General features: G+C 35.0%; 1 protein-coding gene across 1 annotated transcript in view; it reads right to left on the reverse strand.

Annotated features, from left to right (window-relative positions):
- marveld2a (MARVEL domain containing 2a) overlaps window positions 1-15220 on the reverse strand; it is a 37279-nt gene that overhangs the window by 17960 nt on the left and 4099 nt on the right. The window contains exons 4-12 of the mRNA XM_059357695.1: window positions 13965-14862; window positions 10974-11194; window positions 8931-8972; window positions 8631-8794; window positions 7463-7634; window positions 6324-6374; window positions 4947-5061; window positions 1447-1602; window positions 240-333 (exon numbers count right to left, since the gene is read on the reverse strand). Coding sequence (XP_059213678.1) covers window positions 240-333; window positions 1447-1602; window positions 4947-5061; window positions 6324-6374; window positions 7463-7634; window positions 8631-8794; window positions 8931-8972; window positions 10974-11194; window positions 13965-14862 — 1913 coding nt within the window. The remainder of the gene's footprint in view (window positions 1-239; window positions 334-1446; window positions 1603-4946; window positions 5062-6323; window positions 6375-7462; window positions 7635-8630; window positions 8795-8930; window positions 8973-10973; window positions 11195-13964; window positions 14863-15220) is intronic.

Here is a 15220-nt window from a genome sequence, read left to right on the forward strand (position 1 = left end):
AACCTAAATAAAGATCATATATCGTCCTCATCTTGGGAGAAAAAAAAAAAAAAGTAATATGATTTTAACCTTCTGGAAACTACATGATACCAAATATTTTGAATTCAGGGGTATTTAAATGTTCATTCACACTCATTGTCTTTAGCTTGAGCTCAGTGAGTATTTGGGAGCATAAAATAAATCATCAACAACAACAACAACAACAACAACAACAGGAAACAACTTGAAAAAAGACTCACTATCCGTTGTCAGACTCGTAGGGAGGTGGACTCCCGTTGGGCCTGGAGGACATGACTGCTGGATTCAGTTGGTGCTGATCTGTGAAAAAAAATTCTGCAAGAAGATTTCTAATGTTAGGACAGATTAACTTTAAAAAAACACACATTAAAAGTCAAGCAGCAAGTTAAGATCATTTTATAAAGTGATAGATAGAGGACAGAGCTGATTATTTTCTGTAGAATATTTTTTTAAATGGTGAAGAGAAAGACAATAGTGGTTTCTCCCATTATTATTATTTTCATTATTATTTTACCTTTATTTAACCTGGAAGTACACTGTCCTTTTAAAATCTCTTTAAAGAGAAACCTGGCCAAGCCATACAAAATCATAGAAACACTCAAATACAATATGATAAAAGAACAATCAGAAAAAATCCTAGATATTAAGTAAGATTTAAAAAAAAAAGAGAAAGAGAGTATACTAATTCTTAAAATATTGAGTTATAAGAATGTAGAAACAGGCCTACCTGTTGAAAACAGATTGAAAAAACACCTACATCAGAAATTAATACTTTTTTTTATTAATTAAAATTACATCTCATAATTTAGGTGACAGACAAACTTCTTTAGATTTAAATGTAAAGTATACTATAACAGAAGATGCGTTTATTTTGATCTAAGAGCAAAAAAAAAGCAGCAATTCCTCACATTTATGAAGCCGCTGCTGGGAACATTTTATGGCATTTTTGCTCCAAAGAGACTTAAAACGACGAAACCATTAAGAAAATAGTTGCCGATTACTTTTCTGTCATTAAACAAATCGATTAATATTTTCAGTTTTGTTTTTAAATCATGCTACAATATGTTAACATGCCGTTTAATTTATACTTATACTTATTTATACTGTCTATGGTGTCAGCTCAAACTGAAACATCTCTTCACTTCATTTTCATGTAATTTCAAAATAAAATAAAAACTACCCGTGTCAGTTTAATCGAAACTAAGGTGATAGTCAACATATATAACCACTTGTGAGTTTAATTAATTACAATTACACTCAGTTTAACAAGTTATTTTGTCAACACGGCGGAGATGCAGTTAAGGAATTAAGTGATTTAAAGTGGTATCCAACAACGCACCTGTTTTCACCTGTTGCTACAGGTAACAAGTCATCCAAGATTAATCATTTCTAGAAAAAAGAAGCTCGTTTGGCGGCGGACTGACTCACCTGTTTGTCTACCTGTCCGTCTGTGTCTCTGCTCCTCCTGAAATGTTTCAACTGAAACTGAAGCTGCTGATAAAAACAATCCAGACCACACCTTGGTGCTGCAGGTAGCTCTCGGTTCATTTAGCTCCGCCCCCCGCCGCACAGGTGTCGCGTTACCTGACGCCACCGGAAGTAATGTAGGTATGTGATGTAATTGGGTCATTTTATTTAGATTAAAATCTAAAACGCAGCAATAATTAAATCAGCCAGGGCACACAAAACAAAAAAATGGACAAAAAAAGGTGGAAAAACAACTAAATATATAATATCCCACAAATAATTGATAGGTTAATAATATAATAAAATGGTTGAATTGCATTACAATTTTATTTTTCTAATGAAAAAATAAAATTCAAAGAAGGAATATTTTAAACTTAATGTTTTTGTTAGATATCAGAAGGACATAACATTGGATTAGTATGGAATTGATTATTTATAAATAATAACAATAAAAATATTGTTCATTCAAATATTATATGGCGCTTGGGAGGTATTATGGAGGAAAAAAATATTTATAATTAAACTTTGTAGCAAAACAATACATTTTTACATAATGGTTTATTTATTTACCACCAATCAGTTGATAAAATAATTCAAATAAATTAAAACTTCATTGATTTCAATGTCTCTTCTTCCTTGGTTTTTTTTTTATGACAAAAAATAAATAAATCGTTAAATGTGTGGCAAGACCAAAAATCTTTTACTTTTATCTATCTAACTTTTCACTATTTGATATTGTATATGTTTTTCTTTTAAATCATTCAACTGCATATTTAATTATTGATGTAACAGCTGCACACCACTATTAATTATAATTACAATTAATCAGACAGTTATTTTCTTGACTTATCAATATTGGATTCGACTAATAAATGTTTGGGAAAAAAAGAGAAAAATGCTCGTTTCTTGTGTTATTATAGTAAACCTACACTTTACTATAATAAAAAAATTTAAACAGCTGCTTAAACTCATTACAGGCTACAGTTGAATATGTTTTTATGCAAAAGATGAATGTAAAATAAAGGTGAATGATGAATAAACCACAAGAAAAGAAAGAAAAGAAACGATGTCTGCCTGCTGATGAATGATAAAGAAAAACATCAAACTGGCAGTTTATAAGCAAAACTGTATTCTGGAGACAGAAAGCACCACACAATCACTTTACATTATGAAAGAATATGGACAATCACAGCATCATATGTACAAATATATTTCATAACATGAGGAAAACACAGACCTTATGATATCATTTCCATTCAAACGGTCCAGTGTCTATAGTGTTATATAAAGAAGATATTTAGGCACTTAGGTGACGATAAAGTATAAAATGTTTAATCTGTGAAATGGTAGAACAAAGTATTACAACATTTAAAAGTCTACTATAAACCATGCATGTTTCCAGATTGAGATACACAGTTGAAAATAATATAAAGTGTGCAATAAAAATCCAAAAAATGAGATGAGATGTAGTGGTTTTCATTTGGGAAATTTGACAGAAAGATAAAACGCAGCGTCTTTTATTTCTACATTTCTATGCTTCTTCTATCTCCCACTAATTACATTCACATGGGGTCCCAGTGTTTAAAATGAGATTAAGTCACAGTATCACACACACATACAGTATGTACAGCTCTTTGCATATTCAAACAGTTGTTAAAGTCAAAACTTTTGGGAAATATGATGTCACAAACTCACCAACCAGTCGCTAATTAAGGTCTCATGTCTTGTTTGTTCAATCCGTACAAAAAATATTAGTAAAAATGTAAATTCTGTTTTAAGGAGGGTTAAGTGCTGGGCTTTTTTTTTTAGTTTCTGGCTACCTGCGCCTTTAAGAAGTTAGTTATTTTACTTGTTTATAAAGCCTGAGGTGAGTCTGGAGCGTCTCCACAGAAAATAAATGTGGCTGAATTTGTTTACCCACAGGATGTTTTAAAAAATCTTTATACCCAAATGAAATTATTTCAATTTAGTGTTAAAAAACAACAACCCATAAACTAAAAACATTCGCCTGGCTACTGTTAGTAACATCAATAACATCTTTTCTAATTCATTGTCTGAGGAGCAGGTCCAGACTTTATACTTAAACCCTTTATCAGGCAAAGAACTATATTTGGTAGTTAGAGTCAGGTAATATTTTGAGAAAAAAGTTGCAAATTTACTAGATTAAAGCGGCAAACCTACAAGAAAAAAAGTTGCACATTTAAGAGATTTAAATTGGCAAATCTGCGCGAAAAAAGTTGCAGATTTACGAGAAAAAAGTGGGAAAAAACAACTTTTTCCCCCCAGATTCACCACTTTAAATCTCATAAATCTGCATTTTTTTCTTGTAGATTTGTCACTTTAATCTCGTAAACTTTTTTCTCAAAATATTATTTTCGTATATTTTTTTTTTACACATTCTGGCAGTATGTAATATCCTCCAATATTCTCTACAGTTGAAGTTTGGAATTTGCAAGTATTTCAATGAGTGCCCTGTTAAGAGTTAAAGTGGTGAATCTGGGAGAAAAAGTTGCTTTTTCCCCACTTTTTTCTCGTAAATCTGCGACTTTTTCGCGCAGATTTGCCACTTTAAATCTCTTAAATCTGCATTTTTTTATCTTGTAGATTTGCCACTTTAATCTAGTAAATTTGCAACTTTTTTCTCAAAATATTACCTGAAGTTACCAAATATAGTTCTTTGCCTGATAAAGGGTTAATGTAAGAAATTTCAGTTTCAGCTCTCTATTTTGGGATTTAGGAGAGAATTGTTCATGTTTACTAATACTTTTTGACTGCCTTCGATCACAGGGAATATAGTGCATGAATTTTGAATATGGGCAAAGTTTCCCTTTATATCTATTATTTATAATCACGTTTCCGCAGAATGCAAAGTGATTTTTGCACATTGGATACATGCGAAGCCAGTGCAAGGACAGCAATAGACACAAATTTTGCATAATGATGCAAACCAGACTCCATTAAGGAAACAAGCATTTTACAAGTCGTTCGCTTGCCGTCTCCCAGACAGACTTAACAAAGCATGAATTCACACTTTTTACACATCCGCATCATGTTTTAGTTATTTCAGCATCCTTTTTGGTCCGTTTATTGCAGTTAATCACAGAATAATCTGTTTATTCTGGGTTCACACCGCTGTAGTTGCAGCAGTCACCCAGACAGAGTTTATGCAGCAGAACCAGACACAACGGCGTTCGGTTCTCCGACATATTTGGTTCTTGGGTAATTAAATGAAAGAAATGTTGTTGGTATGTATATTAGCGCAGCTTGCATGATCCCACAGTTGTGTAACACGGGAAAAAAAAGCTGCTTTGAGTTTGGAGCTAAAAGAAAAAGTTCTAGCCCTTTGGTTGGACTTCATGAAACTGCTGTACAGATTTAAAAGATATCCTGTTTACTCTCCAGTTAAAAAGTCACTTTCTCCAGCTGTGGTTCTGTATTTATGTTCCAGGTTACAGATTAACTGTAGCCATCGTTCCACTCCATCACTTTATCGTATTCTTGGATCTTCTGTTTGATGTGGGACAGTTTGCTCTTCAGGTACTCGCAGCGCTCCTTCTTCTCCAGGAAAGTCGGGTCCTGGTTTGATAAAACACAGATTGGATTTTCAGGCAAAATATTCACTTTAATGACAATTACTGTATTACTTCAACAAATGCCAACTAATGCACTGTTTCCTCCTGGTTGTTTGATAAGAAAACTTCAGTTACCAGCTGTTTAAGGAGTTTACAGAGCCTTTAAAAAAAGGGATGTACTGAAGCAAATAATACACATAAGTATTGGACTCTAATACACATAAGTATTAGACTCTTTTTTTGCAATTTTGTGTCTTTTTTTGGTCATTTTGTTTCTATTTTGGGTCATTTTGTGTCTCTTTTTTGGTCATTTTGTGTCTTTTTTGGGTAATTTTGTTTCTAATTTGGGTCATTTTGTGTCTTTTTTTTTGTCATTTTGTTTCCTTTGTTGGTCATTTTGTGTCTTTTTTTAGTCATCTTGTGTCTTTTTGGTCATTTTGTTTCTTTTTGGGTCATTTTGTGTATTTTTTGATAATTTTGTGGTCAATTTGTGTCTTTTTTTGGTCATTTTGTGTCTTTTGGTTTGACAAAACACAGATTGTATTTTCAGGTAAACTATTCACTTTAATGACAATTACTGTATTACTTCAACAAATGCTGACTAATGCACTGTTTCCTCCTGGTTGTTTGATGAGAAAACAGTTACCAGCTGTTTAAGGAGTTTCCAGAGCCTTTAAAAAAAGGGATGTATTGAAGCAAATAATACACATAAGTATTAGACTTTTAAGAAAACTTACTTAACACCACTGAATTCACAGCTTTAAATATTTTAATTGGAAAACCATGTACATGATTCACTTTTTCTGCCTCTGTTTAGGTAAAGATACTTTCTTTGTTTTGTTGTGTATCATTTTAACTTGTTCAGTTCAGTTGCTTTTTTCATGTTAAAAAAATAAAATTTAAAAATCAGATAGCAACATCTTGGTTACCATTACCATAAACTGGATATGTTCATGGTTCTTTTTGTTAATTTCAAATTCAAGTTGGAATAAATAAATTACAATTCAGCTTTTGAAACTGCAAATCAAGAAATGTCTTTAATCTTTAAGAGGTTTATTCAGAACTAATAAATTCAGATAAATGGGTTTTATACAAGTAATACATTCATTTTATTTTGCTATAAATTCAGTGGTGTTTAAAGGTTTTAGTGGTCGCTTATTTGCTTCCATATTTGAGAGTTTCAGGCTTAGTGGGGAAGTCAGAAACTATTGAAAAAGCCTCTGTTACAAACAGTGTATACAAAACAATAATGACACAATAGCTCACATTTTTCTTCCTCTGGTAGTCCTGAAGGATTTTGTTAATGCGATCGACTTCCTGCAACGAGAGAAAAGAGAGAAAGAGAGAAAAGAGAGAAAGAGAGAAAGAGAGAAAAGAGAGAAAGAGAGACAGAGAGTGTTAACCTTCAAGTCTGATGCATCTAAAAGTGAAATGAGGATTTATCAAGTATGAGAATCAGGTACTTCTGGACCGAGGAGGGAAGGAATTTGAGGGTGGAGGGGAAGTTCAGCGGGAACAGGAAGTAAAAACAGAGGAAGTTACGGGAAGAGGATATGAGGCACATTTCAACTATGAAAACACTGGGTGCTATTATTCAGACAGTCCTTCACCACACTGTGTCCTCCGCTTTGCATTAAATTTACATGAAATGAACGACAGAATCGGATTGAAGCGGCGATAACTTCTGAATGAGAAACACATCCAGTAGCAGTGTGATGCTGGAGCATTTAAACTTGATTGTGGCAGGCTGAAGAGCTATCTCTTCCAACAATACCTCGGTTAAGTCATGGTCACCTAACATATATATTTACCAAAAAAAATAAATAAATTGAAAAAAAAACTCTTATAGCACTCCTTTAGCGATGACAGTTAGCTCTTAAAGTTCTGTACTTACTTGATTCCTGTGGTCTATGTCTAGTCTAGAAAATATGATTTTTCAAATTATTTTAGAGTCTGTATAAATAAAAATGGTACAACAAAATAAAAATCAACCATAAATCTAAATTGTAGTGTAAAGTGCTAATCTCAACAGTCGCCAAATACAAAAAATCTAATCTAGATTACAATATTTGTGCTATCGTGCGATTTGAATGATTTAACTGTCTGCGAGGCAGTGCAAAACTTATATAAAAACCACATTCAATAAATAAATAAATGCTCTTTGTGCTGTTTTCAGTTGAATATTTGTCACAAAGCCTCAGCAGATTATTCAGCCACCCAACTAGGGCTGGGCGATATGGCCCTAAAATAAAAATAAAAAATCAACATATTTCAGGGTATTTTTGTAATAACAATATTCTTGAGGATATAACAAAATACAGGAAAAAAAAAAAAGACAAAAGCGTCTGCTAAATGACATGTAATGTGATGTAATGTGTTGTTAGGTGCTGTGTGTGATGCGTCACCATGTGGCTGGTGGGGTGCTGCGGCAGGCTGCGCATCATGGCGTCCATCTCATCAAACTTCTTGAGGGTCAGCTGCACCTCTGAGTGGAGCTCCTTGTACTCGGCGTACTGGTCGTTGAACACGGCTCGGTACTGGTCCCGCTCCTCATCGGACCGGATCGTTGGGTATTTCCTGCAGGACGGAGGAAGAGAAGAGAGGAACACTTCATTAACATAAAGAGACTAAAGTCTACTACAGTACATGTACATACTTACTCGATATTTTACCAGACTTAATATAAGAACTGTATACTGAATATTACAGCTTAAACAATTTGTTGACTGAAAATATATCTGCCACTTTGTCAGTTAATCAGCAAAAATGTCAAAAACTCACCTATATGTGCCTTAAGTGTGTCCTTTTTTTCTCTTCCTTTTTCCAATTATTATCATTATTATTAGATTTTTATATCACTTATTTTCAAACCTTTTAAATATTATGATTTCATATTTATTTATTAATTATTTATTTAAAATGTATTCATTGAAAATGTATTTTTATTTAGAATAAATAAATATTTTTTTAACTACCGGTAATTCATTTAATTTTACATTTCCAGCACTTACACGATGTTGTCAGACACAATTCCTTTTTCCTTTCTCCTATTATTGTTATTTCTTGCATCACTTATTTCAAATATTATTATTATTTTTTATGCACTTATTTATTTCAGATTTCCTTAGCACTTTTAAAGACATAATATATCACAATGTCAAGGGACTGGAGCATCTTTTCAGCATTTTTTTTAGCACTTACACGACGTTGTCGGACACAATTACTTTTTCCTTTTTCCTGTTATTATTGTTATTTTTTGCATCACTTATTTAAAATATTATCATTATTTTTTATGCATTTATTTAATTATTTATTTCAGATTTCCTTAGCACTTTTAAAGACATAATATATCATAATGTCAAGGGACTGGAGCATCTTTTCAGCATTTTTTTTTAGCACTTACACGATGTTGTCAGACACAATTACTTTTTACTTTTTCCTATTATTATTGTTATTTTTTGCATCACTTATTTCAAATATTATTATTATTTTTTATGCATTCATTTATTTCAGATTTCCTTAGCACTTTTAAAAGGGACTGGAGCATCTTTTCAGCATTTTTTCAGCACTTACGCGATGTAGTCGGGCACAATGACGGGTTTGGGGATGTGTCCTGATGGGATGGCTCCCTGCAGGATGTGTGGTGCAGCAGCTTTAGGTGCAGCTCTGATAGGAACCACTGAGGAACCTTGTTCCTGCTCTGGAGATTTAGGTGGAAGAGCTGAAGCTGGACCGATCTGCAGACACACAAATACACTATGTTAAAAATCATTGTGCTGACTGAGCTACCAAATATAATAGAAAACAAGGGCAACTTTCATTCTCTCATCAAGTATGTTTCTTTACATTGAGCAGCATTAAAAGGAAGCTCACCAGTGATTTTGCAGCTCGCACGTTGGAGGGATGCATCTGTGTCTACAAAACATACAAAAATATACATATAAGTTTACATGTAGGTAATAGTAATGGATAATTATCAAAGGAATTGTTGGGACATTTTGGGAGAGATGCTTATTTGCCTTCATGCAGAAAGTTAGATAAAAAAATAAATACTACTCTTAATTTCTGTTTAGCATAAAGACCGGAAACAGGGCGAAGAGGAATAATAATAATTAAAAAATATCTGCTCTCCTCAACTGTTAAGCCATGAATGACTGAGACCAACTGTCACTGCTATTTTTTTTACACAGAGTAGAGAGGAGAGGACAAGTTATTGGTAAAACTTGTGGCCATTTTCCCCCAAGTTTTGTCATGATTGTGCTGATTCCATAGAGCAGCTATTCTCAACCTTGGGGTCGGGACCCCAATTGGGGTCGCGAGATGATTTCTGGGGGTCGCCAAATCATTTGTTCTAGTCTTTTTGGTCACTTAATGTCTTTTTTTGTTCATTTTGTGTCTTTTTAGGTCATTTTGTGTTTTTTTTTGATCATTTTGTGGTCAATTTGTGTCTTTTTTGGTAATTTGGTTTCCTTTTTTTGGTCATTTTGTGTCTTTTTTTAGTCATTTTGTGTCTTTTTTTAGTCATTCTGTGTCTTTTTTGGTCATTTTGTCTTTTTTTGGTCATTTTGTGTCTTTTTTGGTCTTTTTTTGGTATTTTTGTGTCCTTTTTTGGTCATTTTGTGTCTTTTTGGGTCATTTTGTGTCTTTTCTGATCATTTTGAGGTCAATTTGTGTCTTTTTTGGTCATTTTGTTTCCTTTTTTTGGTCATTTTGTGTCTTTTTCTGATCATTTTGTGGTCAATTTGTGTCTTTTTTGGTCATTTTGTTTACTTTTTTTGGTCATTTTGTTTCTTTTTTGGGTGATCTGAACTGTGCGTGTGAGATTGTGTTCAGTGAGCGGGGTCGCGGACAACATGCATGTTAAATTGGGGGTCGCGACTCAAAAAGGTTGAGAACTACTGCCATAGAGGTACAGGACTTTGATTTTGTAGTGAAAAACGAGGCCGTGGTGAGTTAAATGTGACGGAAGCAAAAGAAAAAAGCCCTAAAACTTATTGGGGCTCAGAGGGATAAAAGACCAACACACAAACAAACAGACATGAGACTAGAACAGCAGTTAAAACTGAACTGTGTTTACAACTATTTGCCCTCCAGCCTGCAGACAGGACTCCACCTCCTCACTCCACTACTGCTGCAACAACAAGCCCAATTATGTGGCTTGCGGTTGCATTGCAATCATGTGTGTGAACATGTTTGAAGCCTGTTTTTTAATCATTTAAGTGACAGACACTGTTGAAATAATCCTTTAAATCTAAGAAATATCCCAGGACCCAACCCTTTAAACCAGGGGTCTCAAACTCGCGGCCCGCGGGGCAATTGCGGCCCTCGTGACGATATTTTGTGGCCCTCACCTTGATATGAAAGTTTAATGTGAGTTTTAAATGAATGGCCCTTTACCGTGATGTGTGTGGAAGGTCCCTTTGGTTACGTTTTTTAGGTAATTTTGTGTGTTTTTTTAATAATTGTGTGTCGTTTTTTAATAACTGTGTCTTTTTTAGTAATTTTGTGTCTTTTGGTCATTTTGTGTCTTTTTTTGTCTCATTTTGTGTCATTTTAAAATAAGTTTGTGTCCTGTTTGTTTCTTTTTTAAGTAATTTAGTTTTTTTTCTGTCATTTTGTGTCTCTTTTGGTCATTTTGTGTCTTTTTAAAAAATAATTGTGTGTCTTTTTTGCTAATTATGTGTATTTTTTGTCATTTTGTGTCTTTTGTAAGTAATTTTGTGTCTTTTTCAGTCATTTTGTGTTTTTTTTTGTCATTTTGTGGGCTTTTTTGGTAATTTTGTGTCTTTTTAAAAAAAAATTTTTTTAGCAATTTTGTGTCTTTTTTTTGGTCATTTTGATACTGCCTCCAGCGGCCCCCAGGTAATTTGAGTTTGAGACCCCTGCTTTAAACAAAACAAACCCTGTGAATCTCACCTCGGTGCCGTACTGCTCCCGGTACATACGAGCAGCTTCATGTCTCCACAGCTTGAGACACACTCCGGCTCCGATCAGATACACCACCATGGTGACGAACAGGAAGATGATGGCAGCGGTCTGACCCGCCTCCGTTCTACAGAACGCCCCATTGATGCCGTTGTTGAAGACCGGGTAGGAGCAGAGCCCTCCGCGGGTCGTGTCCCGGACATAAACGATGCCTGGGAAACAAAAGCAAACATGATATTAAGAGGAAGCTAAAAAAATAATGCTAAAAAAGAAAAAATCTTATTTTGTCAGGTGGTGTAGTTTTAACCTTCAATTCAATTCAATTCAATTTTATATACACTACCGGTCAAAAGTTTTAGAACACCCCAATTTTTCCAGTTTTTTATTGAAATTCAAGCAGTTCAAGTCAAATGAACAGCTTGAAAGGGTACAAAGGTAAGTGGTGAACTGCCAGAGGTAAATAAAAAAAGGTAAGCTTAACCAAAACTGAAAGATAATGTACATTTCAGAATTATACAAGTAGGCCTTTTAAAGGGAACAAGAAATGGGTTAACAACTTAACTCTATGGAGTCTTGGGCTATTTTGTCCATTTTTGAATTCTTTTCATGTCTTTGTAAGTCATTTTGTGTCTTTTTTTTGGTGTCTTTTTTTGTGTCTTTTGGTGTCTTTTTTTGGTCATTTTGTGTCTTTTTTAGTCCTTTAGTCCAACATAAAATGTGATTTTGAATCTTTTTTTCACTTTCAAAACACTATCATGCTCAATAAAGAATTTTAAATGTTGCAAATGTGCATTAATTTCAGAGTACACTGAGACATTAAACTGCATCATTTTCAATTAAATTCTGGAAAAGTTGGTGTGGTCTAAAACTTTTGACCAGTAGTGTATATAGCCCAGAATCACAAATCACAGATTTGCTGCAAAGGGCTACATAGACTGTTCAGGGTGACATACCCTCTGTCCTTTTGACTTTTTAAAAACAGAAGCACCTTTTCCCACTTCTTTCCCTTAAGAAAATAAAATCCCAAAAGTGCAAAGTAAAAGTCCTGCATTCAAAACATTATGTAAGTAAAATACTTAACAATTATTAACGAATAGACTTAACACATCAAAAGCATAGTATTTGCATTTGGAAAATGGTCTCATTTAATTGTTAGAATATATAGAGGTGATTTAAACTAGCTAAAGCTGGGGGAAGTAAGGCAGTTTCCCATACAAAAGCAAAGAAAAATGTCGAAATTGTAAAATCCAGCACTCTCCTTTCTGTCCTACTTCATACAGTACGAGTTACTGAGGAGGTGCAGAAGTTTAATTTTCTTTCAGACCAGTTAAAATGAAACATTATGGAAGGTTATTATGGAGGAAAAAAAACACCTACCCCAGCTTTAAGTCTATAATTAATCATCGAATTTTAGTGGCTGAACTTATCCTTTAAATACCTCGTCATAATTATCGATCGAAATCTTTATTCAAGAAAAAACAATAAAATAAGGATTTCATGTTCTCTGCACTGTATATATGTGTTTAATATTGTACATCCCTTACAAACAAATTAAAATACAATACAATTATCTCAAAACCTGAACAAATAAAGCGCAAACTATCTGTATGCATACATCAGGGATAAAAGAGGAGAAATGTTTGTGATTTGGGTTTTTTTAAAAACATTTTTTAGCTTCCAAATATGAAAAAAACATAAATGAGATAAAACACAAATTGTGTAATTTTTTGTTTTGCAATGATGCTCTCGTATTTTCCCTCTTAATTAAAAAAATAAATACAATTTTGTCTTTGTTTTCCTGTTGAAAAACCAACCATTAAAAAGACAAATAAATAGTAAAAAAAATGCATGATGTTTCAAAAGTCAATGAGTAATTAAAATAAAAAAAACGAGACCTCAATATTAGAAATAAAACTTAATGATTATGATTTCTGCCCTAATCAAGCGTCCGTGGTCTGATGATAACATGTGCTTGCATGGGTTTTTGTTTGTTTTTTGTCTTGTTTGTTTTAAGTGTTTTGTTATAATCAAAGTTTTGTTGGTGTAGGCTACTGAAAATCCATTGTATGTGATGTCAGACCATCTTTTTTTTTTTTTATTGTTCAAGTAGGGGGCAGACAAATATAAGAAATGTTTTCTTCTTGCTGCTCTTTTCTTATCATGAAGGTGTAGATCAGGGGTGGGCAATTAATGTCCCCAAGGGGCCTCATGACCAATACTACGAAGGTTGCAGGGGCCGGACCAAAACTCTGAACTAAATTCTGCTCAATATTAATTTAATCGCTTTATAAAATACAGTAAATTATCTGGTTCTTATGTTATGATAAGACTGTTAATGTGGAGTAAATCAAATATAGCAGTAAAAAGTAGTAAATACTCCAATCACTATATCACTAGTCCATTTATTTTAAACACAACTGTAAATGTTCTTTAGTAAGCTTCCTATTTGTGTTTTTGTATTATACAGCTTGTTTTTCATGTTTGTACATTTTCAAGGTGTTTAACAATGTTGAGGTGCTTTTATTTTGGAAAAAGCGCCGTCCAGTGTGAAACAGGTGCTTTCATTTTGAAAGGTAGTGACAGGAAATAACCGGTAGAACGGTTAAATGAAAAAACAAACGGTAAATAATAACGAGTGCGTAGTAATTCATATAAAGTTGATATAAAGTATAATAAAGGCTTCTATAGTGGCTGGCTGACAGGACACAAGGTTTGTTAAAGTTTATTTTCTTCTGTCATATATATTAGTGGCTATATTTGTTGTCTTAACCATAGTAAAAGTGTTGTTAGCCAGTGCTAATGTTTGCTATTTTTTTCAAAATAAAAGCACTGCGGTTTTATTGATTTCTAATTTCTTGGTAACCTCACGCCCAGGTCTGGTGTAGAGTGTGTCTCTGTACACATTTTGTTGTCCACTTTCATGAAAGGAACAAAAATAAATAAATAAATAAAAATAAAAAGCGTCCATGGTGCTTCACCTACCTGCTGTCAAGTAGAGCACCGCCAGCACCAGGTTGATGATGAACTCCGTCAGCGGCCACCAGGAGGAGTCCAGCAGGATGGTGCGGTAGTACATGGTCATCCCCAGCACCAACATGATGACAGTCACCAGCCAGGCCAGACCCGCCACCACCAGCACAAACGGGGTCTTTGGTCCGGAGTAGTAGGACGCTCCTGTGACGCCTCCATATAAGCCTCCTCCTCCATAAGCTCCTCCAGGAGAGGAGTATCCAAACATGTTGAACCACTCATTGTCTTTGTGGATGTAAGCACACACGCAGGCGAACACAGCCGCTCCCAGCAGGAGCTCCACACACCCCAGAATCCTCAGCAGCCCGGCCCAGGACTTCATGAAGCCGTAGCGCTGGTGGTACTCCTCCACACGCTCGCCGTAGGTCAGGGCTGTGTTGTAGGTGCGCCCCGACACCGACTCATGGCCGTCCCGTAGTCCCAGAAGCTCCCTGCGTGAGTTGTAGCTGCCACCTGAGCCGCCAAACGGGTCTCGGTAGGATCCGGGGACAGGGGAGCGAGGAGGAGAGCATCGCACCCCGTCAGTGGTGCTGTTGTTGTTGTTGCATGAGGACTCAGACATGGACCACGGCTTCTGGCTGCTGCGGTTACTCGCTCGGAAGAAGTTCTTCCACGAGTCCGGGATGAAACGGTGGACTGGTTTGATGTCGAGAGCGGGGTCGTGGTCCGGGTCGGGGTCCTCGTTGGCCTCGCTGCCACTGGGGTCAAACTCGGGGCCGACGGGCGGCTGGTCTGGCAGCGGCGGAGGAGGAAGGGGGTCGGCGCTCTGAGCCAGGCGAGGCGCTCTCTGCTCCCTCAGCGGCTGCAGCAGGTCGTACGAGCCCGATCGGGGTAACGTGTCTTGTGGTACCTGCAAGGTTATTATAGTTAACGAAAACTAACCAAATAACGAAAACTAGAATTGAAAAAACATTTTCGTTAACCGAAATAAAAATAAAAACTAGAGTTTTTAAAAAAACGATAACTAACTGAAACTGTATTGCGTGGTTACAAAACTAACTAAAACTAACTGAAATTATAGTGAAAATGTCCTTAGTTTTCGTTTTTGTCAACTTTTTTTCATTCATAATTCAGTGTTTCTATTTGAACATGCAACACATGGTGAATATGTTTACTGAGACTGGGATGTCTACAGTAGAACCAAAATTCAAAACACCCAGAACTGTAAGAGTTAATAACCTTATTGGGGCTGAGATGATAAACCAAAG

This window comes from Centropristis striata, chromosome 19 (genome assembly GCF_030273125.1).
Source record: "Centropristis striata isolate RG_2023a ecotype Rhode Island chromosome 19, C.striata_1.0, whole genome shotgun sequence".
NCBI lineage: Eukaryota > Metazoa > Chordata > Actinopteri > Perciformes > Serranidae > Centropristis > Centropristis striata.